The sequence below is a fragment of the Arvicanthis niloticus genome, chromosome 1 (genome assembly GCF_011762505.2).
Source record: "Arvicanthis niloticus isolate mArvNil1 chromosome 1, mArvNil1.pat.X, whole genome shotgun sequence".
NCBI lineage: Eukaryota > Metazoa > Chordata > Mammalia > Rodentia > Muridae > Arvicanthis > Arvicanthis niloticus.
In genome coordinates, this window is record NC_047658.1 from 62,635,360 (window position 1) to 62,654,103 (window position 18,744).

The window sequence follows — 18,744 nt, forward strand, 5'->3', positions numbered from 1 at the left end:
GATGGAGAAGAGGAGGAGAGATTGACATCTGGGTCTGAGAATGGCTGGTTGCTCAGCTGTGGAGGTTGGTGAATGCCTACATGACAAAATGGGAAGGGGGACTTCTGAAAAAAGCAGGAAAAGCCCCGAGTGTCAGGGAAAACACAGTAAGACTTTGGCCAGTATCCAAAAGTAGGAAGAACCGAAAGAAGTTACACCTTTTGAATTAGAACTTAGAAAGCAGGCAGCCTCACACACTGCTGTATGGGAGGGAGTGTGAGAGGCTGCTCGGAGGGAGGGTGCTCCGGAAAGGTCTCAGTAAGAGGATAATTATTCCTCCCTTCTCCTTAGCTTGTCATCAGCTGAATCAGTTTTCCTAAGGAGTGCTTTCCTGGGCAAGTGATTGACAAACCTAGCTGGATTAACTCTTAATGAGACAATACTATGTAATGTTTTCATCTCTGGAGCAGATCAGAATGTCAGGAGCCTATCAAGGGCCAGGGGTAGAATTCGGACTAAGCAGCCTCCCCTTAACAGACCTCAGGAAAGCCCTGAAACCTTCACCTTGTCATATCATAATTTAAATCTTAAATGTGGGAAGATGTGATATTCCCCTTTTTAGAGTTAATAGGGAAGTGGGAAGTGAGGTCCAAAATGAAGGGGAATTCTTACTTTCATGGCCTCCAAGCCTGATAATTTTTCCTCTTTAGCTGCTACGTAAAAAATTTTTACCACCCTGACATAAGATTTTACAAATGTGTTTTTTTCTCCAGGTGTATCTTTTATAATGTATTAAGTACTTGCCACTGTGATATAATCCCTGGCAGAGTAACTTAACGATAAGGAAGACTATACCCTTCCTAGTTCAAGACTACAGTCCATCATAGCGGGGGACATCATGGCAGCAGGAGCTTGTGACAGTGGTCTTATGGCATCTGCAGTCAGGAAACAGAGAGCCATGAATGTGGGTGCTCAGCTCTCCTTTTTATGTGGGGGAGTAGTTAAGGTGGGTCTTCACACATTAAGTAAGTAACCTAGATACTTCCTGACAGACATGTCCAGAGGCTTTGCTTCTAGGTCCTATCAATATTAAATATCACATGTGTTACATCATTCGGCTCTCTGAAAGTATATCTTCCTGTTGGACAGAAGTTTCACTTTTCCCTCCATCTTGAGGGCTAAGTCTGAGTGATACTGGAGTGAACCTTCTCCTCTGTATATCCTTCTGCATATCTTGGAGTGGTTCTTTGTGAGCGTTCCTAGAAGCAGTTATGCAGGGTCAGAGGATGGACCTTGTTAGATCATTTGATGAGTATTGAGAATTGCTATGGGAGAAAGCTGGACTCCTGATGCCTGATGTGATGTTTGGCTGTCACCCCTGTATTCTCTAGGTTACATGCCAGTGGCCAGTTATTTATCTATTTATCTTTAAAAGAGCGTTGGACTTCTGCCTTGCTTCCTAGACATCTTGTTCCCAGGTAAACTTCCCAGAATTTATTTATTTGTTTTATTCAGGATTTTCTTTGGATTCCATGTCTTGGTGGTTTTTACCCATCTGTATCTTTCTCCTGGTCCTTTGACTGTGTCCTGCAGCATTGCTGCTAGGCTTCTTGATTAACTAGACATATTGACATAGTCTAGAACTCCTGGAAGGGTCCTGTCGGCTTTAGCTTATTTCTTTAGTAATGCTCTTTGAATTCTAATGTGAGAATCTCAGAGGTTAAGGAAAATGGATACTTACATATGGATAATATTTATAGTGTACTGGATGACAGGGCTTTGTCATTACAGAGGGCTGGGGGAATGTGGAGAAGGGAGATATCCCATGCGTATTTTCTGGAGTTTCATCTGTGAAGATAAGTAATTCTTCAGCATTAGGAAGGCTGTGCCAAGGAGGGGAAGGACACACTCAAGGATGAATGCCCAAAGGGCAGAGGTTATTTGGAGAAAAGAGACAAATTTTTATGGTGGTGCCTTGGGTTCTGTGGGGATTTGGAGAGAGGCCCACATGGGTCAGACTCTAAGAGTCCTGTTATATTCACCTATGGAATTTAAACTCAACCTGTCTGTAATGCAGAGAATTAGTAAGCTCTTGGAGCAAAAATCCTTGGTAGGCAGGTAAATAGTGAACCAGGCTAGAAGTCAATTGTAGCCTATAGCATTATAGCTGCTGGAGGCCTGGACACTGTGGTGTAGGGGGACAAGGGTGGAGATGAGAGGGTGTTCAAGATACATTTCTGGCAGAAAATATTCTGGTGACATATGGCTTCTGGCAATCTCTGTGTCTCTGTCTCTGTCTCTGTCTCTGTCTCTGTCTCTCTCTCTCTGTGTGTGCCTGAGTGTGTGGTGGGGGAAAATTTGTACCCTATCTGTTCCATAGGAATTTGCCAGGATACATGAGAAAGCACTTAGCAATCTAGAAGTTCTCTACACATGGAAAATCTTTATTGTATTTCTACCGTGCTAGGGAGGTGGCTCAGTGGGTGAAAACAGTACCGTGGCATGCCTGACAACCTGACTTTGTTCTCTGGAACCTACGAATATAGCTGAATGTGGTTTACATCTCTACTCCCAGTTCTGTGGCGAGCTGGGAGGTGGAGACAGGAAATTCCCTCAAACTCTCAAGCTAGATAGCCTGAAGTAGCACACAGCAGAAACAAGGGGAAAGCCCTGACTCAAAACAATGGAAGGCAAGAGTGGGCTCTCAAAAGCTGTCCTCTCAGCTGCACACATGCGGTAGCCCCTGGGCACCTGTGCTCTCTCCCCTCCACTCTCTCTGGCTCTCTCTTACAATGATAGAACACTGTTTGCATATGGCTATTGCATGAAGTGATGGGTTTCTTTCTTTCTTTTTTTAAATTTATTTTTATGTTTTTTCGAGGCAGGGTTTCTCTGTGTATTTCTGGCTGTCCTGGAACTCACTCTGTAGACCAGGCTGGCCTCGAACTCAGAAATCTGCCTGCCTCTGCCTCCCAAGTGCTGGGATTAAAGGCGTGAGCCACCACTGCCCAGCAGTGTTGGGTTTCATAATGATATTTTATTAGAATACTTAATTGGACCATATTCACCTCTTTCATTTTCTATTGTCCCCCCCACCCCCGTTAGTTCCCCTCTTCATCACAAGGAGTTCCCTTAAGTTTCCATGCCATAGGTGTACATGTATACATGTGTAATGCAGGTTCTCCACATGAGAGAAAACATGCAATATTTGTCTGAGTCTGACTTATTTTGCTTAACTTGATCATCTCCTGTTCCCTTTGTTTTCCTGCAAATGTCATAGATTTTATTCTTCTTTATGGCTGACTAAAACTCATGCATTGTGCATGCATTAGACTTTCTTTATTCATTGCAGCTATAAAAGTTTATTGATAGTGATGGTGTTTAAGAAACCCTTCCCTAGAGGACTGTTCTACGAATGAAGTGGGCCAGTGTGTAAAGCATCTAAGTGCTAGGCAGATAGTTCTTTATCCTCATCCATTTGTCTCCCAGACCATGCATCCAGTGAATCTGAATGGCTGAGAGGAGGGTCCAGTTTGACAAGGCAATCTTCAGCAGGGAGGAGATGTCTGTGGTAGGTCTCTGGTCTTTGGGATGAAGGAACATCAGGCAAGTGCTTGGATCCATTCTGGATAATAGCTCTGACCTATGGGTGCATGGCCAGGCTGCATTGTAGGATTAGCTGTGTGGGGGATGGGGCGAGGATTGGTGGTGAGGAGACTGAAGAGGTTGATAATGAGCCCTTCCTGTCCAGTCACCCAGGCACGGGAAGGAGTCAGCAGAGAAAGTATTAGACCTTGGCCTCGAATTGGAGATACAAACTGGAGGACTGTGGTTAAATCCCAGACTTGGCGTGTGGGGGTGGGGTGCTTTTGTGGATGGCAGGCAACAGAGGGAACTTGCCTTTACGAACAACAGAAACAACATGTTGGGTTTGCAAGGACCTTTTTTAGATCTGTTCTGCAAACCTGTTTTGCAGACCAAAGCTCCTGCCTTAGAGAGGATTAATGAGCGGCAGGGCTGTCTTCTCTTCCCCAGAAAACAGAATGCCAGGATGTGCAGGTGTTGCAAGCCTCTGTCAAGCACCTGCCCTGAGATGGTATGAAGTGGATGAGTTCTGCTTGAGTTAACAGCACTCCCCGTCCCCACTTACCACCTGTCGATGAAAAATGACATCCCTCCATCCTGTCACAGTGCAGGTGAAAGCTCACTGAGAGACGAGTCAGATGTTTGCTTGTTTTAATGATTGTCAAATGCAATTTTGTGGGTTATTTTTAATCTTTCATACATGTTTGATTTCAAATCTACTTCTCATTTTTAAGAAATAAAAGTATAAAATACAGAATGTGAAGAAGAAGATATTTTGTCTTGATTTTAAAAAATATGCTGTGGAGATCTTAGGCCTGCTTTATTTTCATTTTTATTAGGCGTAAAAATACTGTTTTTTTCTAGACAGAGTTTCTCTGTGTAGCCCTGGCTCTCATGGAAACTCACTCTGTAGACCAGGCTGGCCTCAAACAGAGATCTGCCTGTCTCTGCCTTCTGAGTACTGGGATTAAAGGTGTGTGTCACTACCTATGGCTATTGTTTTTTTTTTTTTAAAGACAGCATCTCCATATAATCCATGCTGGCCTCAAAGTTGAGATTGAATATGAGAGATTACTCTTGAATTATTTATTCTTCTGTCTAATCCTGGGATTAGAGCTGTGTCCATCATCATCATCTAAATTTTCTTTGGTGTGTGCAGGGTAAGTGCTCTGTCTCCCGAGCTACAGCCTCAGCCCCGTACTTATCTGTCGGCTTTAGAACTCTACTGGCCCACTTTAAATCCATGGCCTGGGTCCAGCCAGCCTTGGTAGTTGCCCCTGGGTTTGCCCGATAGGGTCTTATATTCGGAGAGCTTGTTTGTCCTCACAGCAGCTCTGATTTAGACTCAGGGGACCATTGTAAGATGACTTAGGTGCAGCATGGCCTGAGGAGAGTCACTCCTTGGTTCCCAGTACCGTCTCTAGAAAGTGGAGAGAAATGACTGGCTCCTGTTTCCACATGAAGATGCCCTTGCAGAGTGTAACAGGATTAATTCCTAAAGTGTACAAATTCGAGAGCTTTGCTTTTATCCATGTCAAAAATGTTGTTTGACCCTCGCTCTGCCTTTCATGTAGTAGACTCTCACTTTTGAGAGATGTTAGTCTTAAAGACCTGAAATCGTCTCAACACTGCTATACTTCAGCTTGGTTTAACAGAGGCAGCTGTGATGCACCCCATGAGCTGGAAAGAGCAGCCCAGAAGGTGCAGTGGGATATTTATTTCTTCCCTACAGCTCAGTCACATGAAGGGATAAAGCAGGGCAGATGAGGAAAGATGAATGTATATAAGTTTATGGTGTGTATGCATGTGGTATGGGCGTTTATTTTCTCATGTTCATGTTTGCATGTGTAGAGGTTAGAGAGAGATGGGTATGAGCAACCAACTTATTCCTTTCAACAGTCTCTCACTGTACTGGAAGCTAGTCTGATGGCAGTGAGCCCTGGAATACTCCTATCTCTCCCACACAGTGCTGGGGTTTCAGGCACATGTGGCAGGCAGGTCTGACTGAACTCAGGTCCTCAAGCTTGCACAAGGAGCATTCTTACCAAACCACTTCTCAGGTCCTTTCAAAAGTTTTTGTTACACACTTGCATATGTACATGTGTGCATGTCATGGCATGCATGTGGATACCAGAGGACAACTTGTGGAGTTTGTCCTCTCCTTCTACCATGTGGGTCCTGGAGATCATCAGGCATGGTGAAAAGCCAAGCCATCTTTCCAGTTCTGTCTCATTTTTGGTTAAAGTGGATTGATCATCTTGAACTTCTGACATTTCTGCTTCTACTCTTACATGTTGTGGTCAAAAGTTTTTTTTTTTTTTTAAATTTATTTATTTTATGTATATGAGTGTATTGAACACAGTCACTGTGTTCAGACACACAGAAGAGGGCATCAGATACCATTACAGATGGTTGTGAACCACCATGTGGTTACTGGGAATTGAACTCAGGACCTCTGAAAGAGCAGTCAGTGCTCTTAATAGCTGAGCCATGTATCCAGCTCCTGTGGTTACAAGTTTTATGCAGTGTTGGGTACTATATTAGTCTAGGCTCTGTAAAGGAACATATATGTGTCCAGTGTCCTTGGAAACTAAAATATGGTGTTGGATCTCTTAGAACTATGAATGGTTGTGAGACATTATGTGGGTGGTGGAATCTATCTATCTATCTATCTATCTATCTAGAATTTATTTGAAGAATGAGACAGAATCTGAATTTCATTTCATTTCTTTTTTTTTTTTAAAAGGTTTATTTATTTTATGCATGTGAATACACTGTCACTCTCTTCAGACACACCAGAAGATGGCATCTGATCCCATTACAGATGGTTGTGAACTACCATGTAGTTGCTGGGAACTGAATTCAGGACCTTTGGAAAGGGAGTCAGTGCTCTTAACCACTGAGCTATCTCTCTAGCCCCCTGAATTTCATTTCTTTCCAGAAATATCTAGGGTTTGTTTGTTTGTTTGTTTTGATACATGTTGTAAATACATAGTCTGGTTGGCCTAGAGCTTCTTATGTAGGCCAGCTTGCAACTATCTGCCTGGCTAGTCTCCAGAATGCTGGAAACAGAGTGCACTACCACACACATCTAAGAACCGGGTTGAGTTTAGGTGCCCTTTTTACTCATTTTAGGATTAAAAAAAATGTGTGTGTGCATGCACGCACACTTATCTAGGTGTATACAGAAGCCTGCATAGGTCAGAAGTGGGCATTGGATCCCCTGGAGCCAGAGTGAGACGAGATTGTGTGCCCTTTGTCTTCTGTGTCCAGCCATCCTAGACCCTGCCACCCCAGTAGGAAGTCATCTTAACCACGGAGCCACCTCTCAGATCTATGATTTTTAACAAATTAACTTAGAGCTTCAATTTCTTTATCTGTATATTGGAAATAGTACTAATAATGTGCTGTTGAGAAGATTAAATAAGATTCTATATGGAAAAAAATTTAGCCCCACTCCCAATACGGTCTGTTAAGATCATGATTTAAATACTCAGAAACCTGAGAAAACATACTGTATTTTGGCAAAACAAAGTCCTACAGGGCTGAAGTAGTTACCTTGTGACTCATCAGTATGACTTAGGGTGAGTCACTCTATTATCTAATTCCTGTTTCCTCACCTGATGGATGATACAGTCTAGATCATGAAGTTGACAGAGGTCCTTATTAGATCACATGTTCAAATATCTTGTAACCTCTAAAGGGCTACATAACAAAACGTTGGAATTTATTTCCTGATATAAAAGTAGCCCAGCACAGGTGGCTGTCTGACATATGGCTGAGGAGAATAATTAACTTGCTATAATACAAAATTAGCATCCGATGTCAAGCAAGTAAGATTGCAGTGTTGATGATGGTAATGGTTAGTGATTGCATCTTTGTAATTAAGCAATAATGAGCTCCCTGGGACGGAATCTTGTTAGAGTGAAAGATGGATCAAAAGCCTTCAGTTTAACGTATACTCATCGAACACAGTAGCAGGTTAAGCAAAGAAGAGGGAGTTGTTGAAGCATAGTCCTTGTCCTTGAAGGCAGCAGGGTGATGGACTGACCAGTAGATGGCAGCCTTTCAGCAGACACATTGGCAGACTGGGGTTCTCCAACATCCTCACTGCTCAGGGGTTACCAAGGAGAGAGGGCCTTACCAGCCTGGTTGCTAGTTTGATCTGTGTTAGAATCTCATCTTGATTCTCAAGAACCCCAGCTCAGTAATATTGGATACAGAAAATGTGGTACATTTACACAATGGAATACTACTCAGCTATTAAAAACAATGACTTCGTGAAATTCTTAGGCAAATGGATGGAGCTAGAAAATATCATTCTGAGTGAAGTAACCCAATCACAAAAGAACACACATGGTATGCACTCACTGTTAAGTGGATATTAGCCCAAATGCTCACAATACCCAAGATACAATTCACAGACCACATGAAGCTCAAGAAGGAAGACCAAATTTTGGGTGCTTCGGTCCCTCTTAGAAAGGGGAACAAAATACTCACAGGATCAAATACATAGACAAGTGTGGAGCAGAGACTGAAGGGAAGGCCATCCAAAGACTGCCCCACCTGGGGATCCATCCCATATACAGTCACCAAACCCAGAAACTATTGTGGATTCCAAGAAGTGCATGCCAACAGGAGCCTGATATAGCTGTCTCCTGAGAGGCTTTGCCAGAGTCTGACAAATACAGAGGAGATGCTCGCAGCCAACCATTGAACTGAGCATGGAGTCCTCAATGGGGTCCCCAATGGAAGAATTAGAGGAAGGACTGAAGGAGCTGAAGGGGTTTGCAACCTTATAGGAAGAACAAGATATCAACCAACTATGTCCCCCCACCCCCCATAGCTTCCAAGGACTAAACCACCAACCAAGGAGTACACATGGAGGGATCCATGGCTCCAGCTGCATATGTAGCAGAGGATGGCCTTGTTGGGCACCAATGAGAGGAGAGGCCTTTGGTCCTGTGAAGGCTTGATGCCCCAATGTAGGGGAATTTGAGGGTGGGGAGGTGGGAGTGGGTGGGTGGGTAGGGAAACACCCTCATAGAAACAGGGGAGGGGAATGGAATAGGGGGTATGGGGGAAGGGGAACCGGGAAAGGGGTTAACATTTGAAATGTAAATAAAGAACATATCCAATAAAAGAAAATAAAAGAAAACAAAACAAAAAAACAACCAAAAAAAGAAATTCTTCTCATTGCCCTTGCTATTGTGCTGTTCAGTACTTTTGGGTTTGGCAGAGATTTCTTGTTTATAGAACCCTATCCATCTCCTCTGTGGAGTCTGGGTGTGAGTGCTGTACCTTCTGGTCTGTTTCTAGGGTTCCCTGACCAGTCACACTTTCTGGGGTAGTAAAATACAGTCACTTTTGGGTTTTAGATAAACAAGTGTAAATACAGTCACTTTGGGTTTTAGATAAACAAGTGTTCTTAGTGTAATTATGCCCATATAACATTTGGCCCACACTTATATTCCATTCCCATCACCACATACACAAGTTTATGCATGTCTCTCATAGCATATTTGTCAGGAGGCACACATTAGATTATGTGTATGAAAATAGTCGAACATAGTTATTAATATCTGAAATTGAACTTTCAGGGCTGTCCTGGCTCTCTGCCACCTGTTCAGATCTGGCAGCTCTACCCGGGCAGTCCTGATTCCAAGTGGTATAAAACACCATTGACCACCCCAAGGCTTCATGGTACTCCAGTGGCAGGGGATAGTAAAAGGCTTATGTGAGGAAAGAATTCCCAGCTTATGTCATGTTTGGTAAATCTAGAGTTAAACAGTGTTGACTGTTTACTGTTTGTTTTTTTAAATTCTGTCAGTTTTCAGAATATTAAAAGTCCCTGGGTTACAGCCGTGAGTATTTCTCAGTGGTACCACTGTGAGACCGCCTCACACATGTTGTCCCTTACCTTGAGTGTTCGTGGTACTGAACGAGTGTTGAGTGTCTCCGGTGGCCATTTCCATCTGCAGACCATGTGTTCCAATAGAACTTAACGACAGCAACAAAGACCTTTCTAATGCTGTGATACTAGTAAGTTTTTAACCCACAATTTCACAATAAAACAAATACATAGACATAAGACTATGTAAACTAAAAGATTAGAAACGTGTATATATAAAAGTGTAAACTAATTGTACCCAAAGGAAAGAGATTGTAGGTAATTTCCTTTCCCTTTTTGTCTGTAGCATATGCACTTATTAGAAGACTTAACACAAATACATTTAAAGGGATACTTTCCCATATTTTATTACCCAGCAGCTCAATGATGAAGGCTTAGGGACTTTAGTATCATTTCAATTTTATGGATTTGTTGAACTTCATTACCTGGATAAGATGTGCTTTTGGGGAATGGGACTGGTGCTTATAAATCAGCCTCTTATAGACTGAGGTGAGGCCCTAGGAAGGGAAAAAGACCTGAGACACAGCCTTCTTTCCTTTTCCTTTCTATCTCCAGCTTGCTTTTCTCACTCCCTCTCTCCTTCCCTGCCTTCCTCCCTCTTTTCCCCTTTCTTCCTCCCTTTTCTCCTCCTCCTTGAGACAGAAGCTTACTTAGTAGTTCAGGCTAGCCCTAAACTATGTAGGCCAGAATGGCTCTTGACAACTTTCTTCCTCAGTCTACCAGTGCTGGGTTATAGGTGTAATGCATATTCTCATCTTCCCCTCCCCCTTCTCCCTTCTTCTCTCTTCCTCCTCTCTTTGTCTCTTTCCATCTATCCTTCCTTTACCACCCTCTCTCCCTCCATTCCTTCCTGCCCGCTTGTAGTTGTTTTTAGACAGAGTACCACTGTCTAACTAACCTAGGCTGGCTTTGTACTCTTGGTGTGCCTCCTGTTACTCAGGATGGTTTTCCTTAAGCTTTTAAAATCATACTCAATTTCATTTCCCATATCTTTAAACAGCCCCTTCCTCATTTTCCTTATCTATTTTTTTTTCCTTTTTGAATCTCACAGACATACCCATTTGTTTAGGAATATTGTGATAATTATAGTGTTTGGGATTCCACGTGTTCATTTCAGCAGTGTTCCTATTTATCCCTCATCCCCCTAGGCCTGGTCCTTAGTTACATGGGTGGATGACGAATGAGTTTTGGGAGTCGTATTTTGAGAGGATCCAAGGCTAGCTCCCGAAGAGTGTGCTGACAGAGGGAGCTGCAGCGACCAGCAGGGCATGTCCTGACATCAGTGTGCAGACTCGTGGGTGGGAGTTTGATGCTTTAGCAGCAAGGACTTTCTAGCCCACTGTGTTCAAAGGGCATGAGGACCATTCACCTGAGCTTCAGACAGACTTTGAGCCACTGTTGATCACAAGAGTAGAGGTAGCAGCATTTTGTTTTGGGTCAAAATGCCTTTTAGGTGATAAGAGTATCTATGTCATAGTGTTGTTGTATGGATCCTGTGAATAAATACATGGAGAAGGCCCAGTACACATTAATCCTCAAGTATCAGCTATTACTACTGTTGTTAGCAGAATGGAAACGTCCTACAATACACTTGCTCAGTATGCAACAAAGACAAGGTTTGATTGTTATTGTCATTCTAGGGCTGGGCTAATCTGTTTCTGAGGTTTTCCCTCCTGGGATACTGCCTCATCACAGTGATTGGCCATGTTTGCACTGTTTACACGATGGGCCAGATAAAATGGACTTCCCCAGATAGGTAATGTGCTTTCTCCTAGAAATGAAATAGTCACCTCAGTCTGTGACCTGGAGTGCACAGTTCTGTCTTTATCACCCAATGCTTGCAGTTGTACAGAGACCCAACTTGTTTGCCCCAGAGGTTCATTTAGCAAAATGTTTAGGTTGAATTGTACATAGCTCAGTGGTAGAACATGTAATTAGCATGTTTAAGACTTTAGGTTCAAATATAAATACACAAAATAAAAGCATTCAATAAAGCGTTGAGGTTTCTTTTAGAAAGAGTATCTTTAAAAAAACATTCATTTATTTATTTTATGTATGTGAGTACACTGCTGCTCTCTTCAGACACACCAGAAGAGGGCATCAGATCCCATTACAGATGGTTGTGAGCCACCATGTGGTTGCTGAGAATCGAATTCAGAACCTCTGGAAGAGTGGTCAGTGCTCTTAACTACTGAGCCATCTCTCCAGCCCCCTAGAAAAGTACCTAGAAAGAGTACCTTAACCTTTGTTTTGTAGTTTGGTCATATGAGCCAAGGTCAATGGTGATTGGGCCTCTCTTTCATATTATAAGGGTATAATTTGGGCATTGATAACCTTCTTTTAGGAGCCCAGTTTTTCAGGTCTCTGTATTTGTGTTTCTGTGTGTGCCCTAGAGAGTGTGTGTGTGTGTGTATATATATGTATATGTATATGTATATGTATATGTATATGTATATGTATATGTATATGTATATGTATATGTATGTGTGTGTATATACACATACACACACACATACACACACACATATATGACTTCTTGCTTTGTTTCTTTGCCATCTGGCAAAAATTAGAATAAATATGTCAAAGCTTCTCTGCGCAGACAATGGATGTAGCTCACCCTCACTTTCCAGTTTCTGACTTATGAAAAGTGATAATGCTTGGTACACACTGCTGCAGGTTCCCTGCTGTTTTGTGCTCAGTGCTTAGGTTTCTTTTCACTTTTTAATTTTAGTTTTGAGACAGTTTGTGTATGTAGCCTTGGCTAGCTAGCCTGGAATTCACAGAAGTGGTTGGCCTTGAATTTGCAGCAGTTGTCCTGCCTTTGCTTTCCAACCTCTGGGATCACCATGTGCTACCTTCTTTGGGTTTCAAACAGCAAGTTTTTAACTGGCATAGCATCTCCCTAAGATTTGTTGAGAGCTTAGCTTTGGTTCTGCTTTAGGCAGTAGGATATAATAAGAAAAGGTTTGACTTTGAAGCTAGAGGGGGAATAGAAAATCGAAGACTGTCTTAGTCAGGGTCTCATTGCAGTGAAGAGACACCATGACCAAGGCAACTTTTATAAAAAACAACATTTAATTGGGGCTGGCTTACAGTTTCAGAGGTTCAGTCCATTATCATCATGGCAGGAAGCATGGGAACATCCAGGCATCGATGGTGCTGGAGAAGGAGTTGAGAGCTCTACATCTTGATCCAAGGGATCCAGAAGGAGACTGTCTTCTGCAGGTAGCTAGGAGAAGGCTCCTCTCCTCACTGAATAGAGCTTGAGCATAGGCGTCTCAAAGCCTACCCCACATACCCTCCAACATAGGCCATACCTACTCCAGCAAGGCCACACATTCTAATCGTGCCACTCCCCATGGGCCAAGCATATTCAAATCACCACAAAGACTTACATGTGAAGTGTGAAGTGCCTAGCCTTCGTTGTTCAGTTTATCTCCTTCTTGAGCTCTTCCGATGCACCATGCCTGGCGAAAGTCACCATTGGGCAACTGAGCCAAGGGTGGACTCTCAGCGCCTCCAGTAATAAACTATAGGAACTCAGTACTTTCTTAAAGATTTAGAGACCTATTTTATTAAAAAAGTTTAAAACTAAGAATACATTAAATCTGCTGTATGATGGACCATCAAAAAAAAAATGACATTCGTAAGTGGTTTTAGAGGAAAAAGTATTCCAAAGAAGTAATGCATTTGTCTTAAAAATTCATATTAGTACATGTCTCACCAGGGACACTAGATGAAGGAGATAGAGGAATAATATCTTAAAGTACTGACCATGTAATTATCAAGTTTCAGTTGAATATAATTCATGATACTTTTCTTATTTAACTTTTCTTGTGTCTCCAGCTCTGTATCTGTCAAGCTAAAAACAGTGTCTTCTGTGTAGGACTGTTGTGAGGTCAGTTACTGTCCTGAGGTGGTGGACATGATGGGGAGCATGGTGATGGTGATGTTCACTGGACCATGGTTCAGCCATACTGCAGACGCAGTATGCACACATTGGGGATTTTTGCTAAGAGCTGGTGGGGGAAGTATAGACAGGTATACATAGTTAATGTAAGTAAATTATGGTACATAACACTAAGAGGAAGAAGGCATTATGGAAGTAGAAATCAGAGGGGCCCAGGCCTCTTAGGCCAGAGAAACCTACCAAAGGATGTGATGCTTCAGCTGAGATCTAAAGCAGAAGTGAAAGTTAGCTGGGTTGGGGGAGGTGGCAGGAGGCTCTTATTCTAGCCAAAGGTCTGAGTCGTAAAGCAGACCTGGTATGTGGAAGCTGGGGAAAAATTGTGCACCTTGTAGGGGTTGTGAGGAGATGGTGAGACGTGACCTAGCAATCGAGACAGAGAGCAGACGGTCGGGAACCTGAGAAGGATCTTAAGGAGTTTGCTTTACCAAGACCAAGAATTGTCCTCGAGACCTCTGATTTTGTTAGCCATTACAATGCCATGACATCGTGCTATGTCTCCATATTGTTAGTAGGGAATACAGTGGTTAGCCCAAAGGCACAGACTGAGAAAATACAACTGCCAGGATTTGAACCTTGGTCTCTTTGTTTTTTACGGTTAGAATTCTTTTGATCATTGATGCCCTTTGAACTTGAAGTCTGGCTGTGTTGATTTGGAGCCAACTTTTCTCTCTCTCAACTTCAGTTTACTCAAATTACATACATACAGCATTGGTATTAGCTTCATGGACTATTAAAAAGGAGAAAGTATACATAAAAGGCCAACTATAGTGCAAGGTGCATATTCATATTCTTGCAAAGAGAGATGTTCTTCCCTCACAGTTCCAGTGACATGAGACAGAACCCCATCAGCAGCTGCCTACATGCTTACTTGGTTGTCAGCCATCTTTCAGGGACTGTTGAAATCCACATACAAAGCATCTTACCTGACCGGCCCAGCACATTGTGTTCTCCACCTGCAATCCTGTTGTCACTGAGGTCTGCTGGCAGCAGTGAGCCTGGTGCTTACTCACTTTCCTAGAACCCTTGTCTCTTGGATTCACTGTCTTTTTCTTTTCCTCCCAGAGCATATCCAGCCTGTTCTGCCTAGGACACAGTGATCTTCAGCTCTTAGCTAGAATTATTCTTGAACTAGTCTGTTGTTTGAGATACATTTTTTTTTTATGTAGCTGTTTGGCTTCAAAGTCAAAGTTGCTCCTGCCTCAGCCTCCTAAGTGCTGAGATTGTTACTTACTTTATAGTTGCTAGTTAAGCTATCTTATGTTGGTTTTAGGGGCAGATGTCTCCAGATGATAGAAAAATGGTATAGGAGCCACTCAGGTTATTTTTTTTCTCGTTGGAATGAGGCTTGGTGGGCACCAAGCTCTATGGGAGGTGTTTTGTTTTGTTTGCTTGTTTGTTTTTAATCTTTTAAAGCATCCTCTAAGTTACATTGTGGTAATATTCTTCTTGGCACAACTGGAGAAGTAAATGCCTACATCTAAGCAATATACCCTTTAATTAATTCCTTTCATCTATAGAGTAGACATTTACTAAGTGTGACTCTGTTCTAGGGCTAGAAAATAGAGGTGAAAGCCATTGTCCCTTCCATCAAGGATAAGGCAGACATTTGAACAAATAAATATGTATAGTGAATAAAGTGCTGGGATGGAGGGATGGTGAAAACATGCCAGTTTATATTTATCACTACTTGAAGACCAGTGAAAGACTCAGAGATGATGATGAGAGGTTTGCACTGGACTTCAGAGGACTTGGATCTTGAAGAAGCTGGTAAGAAGACATCCCAAGTGGAGGAGAGGATATAGCACAGCTCATGGCCATTAGAAATCAGGTACCATCAGAGGTCATTTAGCAACAGCATGGCTGGCAGCAGGTAGTTAGAAAAGAGTTAATGAGAGGAGGGCAACATGATCTCCCAGTGGTACTATCCCCAAGAACTTGTATGAGATTGAAGGGCCTTTTATGGCTGCCTCTCTTTTTATGGTCTCCTGGCTGCAATCATTTTCTTCCCCAAGAGGAATACATAGCTTAATAACTGTCTTAATCTCTGAATGGCTTGCATCTCTCCCTACTTGTCTGCACTCCTGCTTAGCCTGACTATTGACTTTCTACACAAAAAGAAAACACACTTTATCTCTTGAAAACCTATGACCTGATTGCTTGGAAGAACAAAGGTTACAAGGTGAAAGGGCATGTGTTTCATTTGCTTTCTTGTAGCACGAGGTAGCTAGGGAGAATGAAGTCCATCCGTGACCAAACACGTATGTTCCTCTTTCGCTGGCTGCGTCACGGGAGAGGAGCTTTAAGTTGCCCTGCAAATGTGTTGGACCTCTTGTTTCTGTGGAGAAGGGGCTGGTGCAGCCTGAGTTCCTGGGGGAAGCTTGGCCTCTCACTGTTATGTTATCTGTGTTTGCTTGCAGCTGTGTAAATGAGTATGGAAGATTATGATTTCCTGTTCAAAATTGTTTTAATTGGCAACGCTGGAGTGGGAAAGACGTGCCTAGTCCGACGATTCACTCAGGTAAGGGGATCTAGAATCCAGGGTTGGGCTTGTTTGTCTCACCTGTCTTACAGTGGCCATCTTCTAGATGGGTGATTAGGCCCAGTGCCAACCTCTAGGTTATAGGCTCCTTTTTCTTTTCCATTTATTTATTTATTTATTTATTTAGCGACAGGGTTCCTCTGTGTAGCCCTGGCTATTCTGGAACTCAGTCTGGAGACCAGGCTGACCTTCAACTCAGAGATCTGCCAGCCTCTGCCTCCTAAATGCTGGGATTAAAGGTGGCACCGCCACTATCGATTGCAGGTACCGTTTGAAAGCTCTATCGAGTTTTATAGCCAAAGGTTTTCTAAATTGCCTAAGGGAGAATGGTATTGAGGTCTTCTCCCACACCTCCTCTTGCTTCCTCTTACAAAAGGGTCAGGTGGTTTTGTTTTCAGTGTGCAGTATCAAAAATAGATTTGGGTAAAAAAATAGATCAGTAGTTCATAATCATCTCAAGGTGGAAACACATTAAGTTGGGTATTAAACTGAGTCCAAATATTCATTTTTTAAAAGCCCAAATGCAGATTAAACCTCAAGTTTCCTCCTGTGTCTGTTCTCATCCAAAAAACAGAGTGAATTCTTTTGGTTTATAACTGAACATTCTGCTTTTCTAAGTCTTTTAAGTAGGACTAAGCTGAGGACAGAGAAGAATGGAACCAAATGTACAAGTCCCCTCCAAGGTTGGCCTCTAGAAAACCACGGGCCAAGATTACATAGTAGTTTTTATACAGAAAGTAGTGAAAAATCACTCTGAAGTTGATTTTGTTTCTCACTGAAAAAATCTCAGTGCCACCTTTTTCTGGATCATCGCATATATAGCATGATCTTGTTGACAGGCACCTTGGGAACGTTGAGATGAGCTCTTTTAAGGCTTAAGATGACCTGGTGTCATGGAAAGAGCAGAGGCTCAAGGTTTTTTACCCAGGTGCTAGTCCTGGCTCTGCTGCCCACCTGCCCCCTTGCCAGGCTTCTCCACTGCACAGTCTATGGAAAACTAGAGCGACAGATTGGGCAACACAAACAACTTTAGGGTTTGAAGTTACTGGAAATGTCAAGGTTTTTCCCATGCTGAGTGACTACAGACAAGAGCCTGTGTTTTCATTAAGTTTTGGTCTGACAAAATTGAAAATCTAAAGTTCACCAGTGTCAGGAATTCAATTCGTTATCACAGAGAGATACTGGAGCGTGCAGCTGCTTTTCCATCCCCGAACCTTGGTCTTCACCTCCTCTGTAAGGAGCACTTGCCCACGTATTTCCCATAGAGAAAGGGTTTGGCTTTTAGTGCTTTATAAGCATTTGCTTGATTGTGTCTTTTTACTGAGAGGTCACTTAGAGATTATCAGGCCAGTCCCCTCATACAGATCCAGAGGGACCCAATGACATGCTTATGATCTTGAGGCATGTAGCTGGCAAAGCTGGGACCCTCATCTCCTGTTTCTTGCCCTAATAATGTCTCCACAGTTTTGTAACCTTTGGGGCCACTCTCCTTAAATTCCTGAGATAAACCCTGCCATGAAGGATGGAAGTTAGTTAGTTCGTTTGTTTGTTTATTTATTTTAACCTATGATCAGTACTTTACCCGCAAGCATGTGCATGGTTTCTTCTTATTTTTCTTTTCTGTCTATCTCTCTATCCCTTTAATTCTCCGTAAAGTTCACATTTCATAGACAGGATCACCTATGTTTTTGTTATGTTGCAAGCAGTTAAAATGAACTGACTTCAACAGGTTTTGAGGAACAAAGTGGGGAGGGAGACGTTGGGAAGGATTAAAAAAAAATATTTTGGCATTTGTTAGTCTGCAAACAGCTGGAGCTATAAACCTGAAGCTTGGCAGACTTCTGCTTGAACTAAGCCAAAAAAGAAAATTGATTCAGTATTTGTAAACAGAGTTTGAATGTTTATATTTACATCATTTGCAGACTTGTAATGAAGCTTTTGCTTTTGGTTTGAAGCTCAGTGTTCTGAGTTCAAACTTTAATTAAGGAACTCTCTTGTTAGGGAATGGATTTAATTAAAGATGTCCCAGTCTTAGCTGCAAGAGATAATAAAGTCCATTTTGCTTTACTCCTGGAATTCTGCAATCTGAAGAGGGAAGAGACTAGGTAAAGACTTTTTTTCTTGGTAGAAGTTCTTGCAACCCCAACTCTCTCCCTATGCTTACAGGAAACTTGAGAAAGTAAAGTGCATTATATGTGCATTTTTGCTAATGGCCCTCTTGAAACTCTTAGTTTCCAGTTTAAGGTAAAGCAGTTTTCTCCTATTTCATGCTTACAACAATTTTAACCTCAATGATTTTGAGGCCTAGAGATGGGGAGTGGCCTATCTGGGCTCACCTGCTGACTCCTGTTCTGATGCTGCTGCTTCTGCTCTGCTGTCTTTATGATGACCTCACTTCTCAGTGCCATGCATCTGGACTGTGTGTGATTGTGTGTGTGTGTGTCTGTGTCTGTGTCTGTCTGTCTGTCTGTCTGGACTGTGTGTAATTATATTTGTATGTGTCTGTATGAACTGTGTGTAATTATGTGTGTGTGTTTGGATTGTGTGCAATTGGGTGTCTGTCTGGACTGTGTGTAAGTGTGTATGCGTGTGTGTCTGGACTGTGTGCATTTGTGTGTCCATCAGGAGTGTGTGTACTTGTGTGTCTGTGTCTGGACTGTGTGTAATTGTGTGTGTGTGTGGTACAGTGTACCTCAGGCTAGTGACCATCCTGAGGGCCCAGGAAACCCCAAGTTTTGTGTCTTTCTTTTTTTTCATTCT

General features: G+C 42.5%; 1 protein-coding gene across 4 annotated transcripts in view; it reads left to right on the forward strand.

The window, feature by feature from the left end:
• The window catches only part of Rab30 (RAB30, member RAS oncogene family), an 88,762-nt gene that overhangs the window by 54,615 nt on the left and 15,403 nt on the right, over positions 1 to 18,744 (forward strand). For 2 of the 4 annotated variants that reach the window (XM_034515007.2, XM_034515018.2), the window contains exon 2: positions 15,863 to 15,963. In XM_034515007.2, coding sequence (XP_034370898.1) covers positions 15,871 to 15,963 — 93 coding nt within the window. In that variant the 5' untranslated portion in view covers positions 15,863 to 15,870. The other 2 variants (XM_076937986.1, XM_076937985.1) reach the window with 2 other exon arrangements.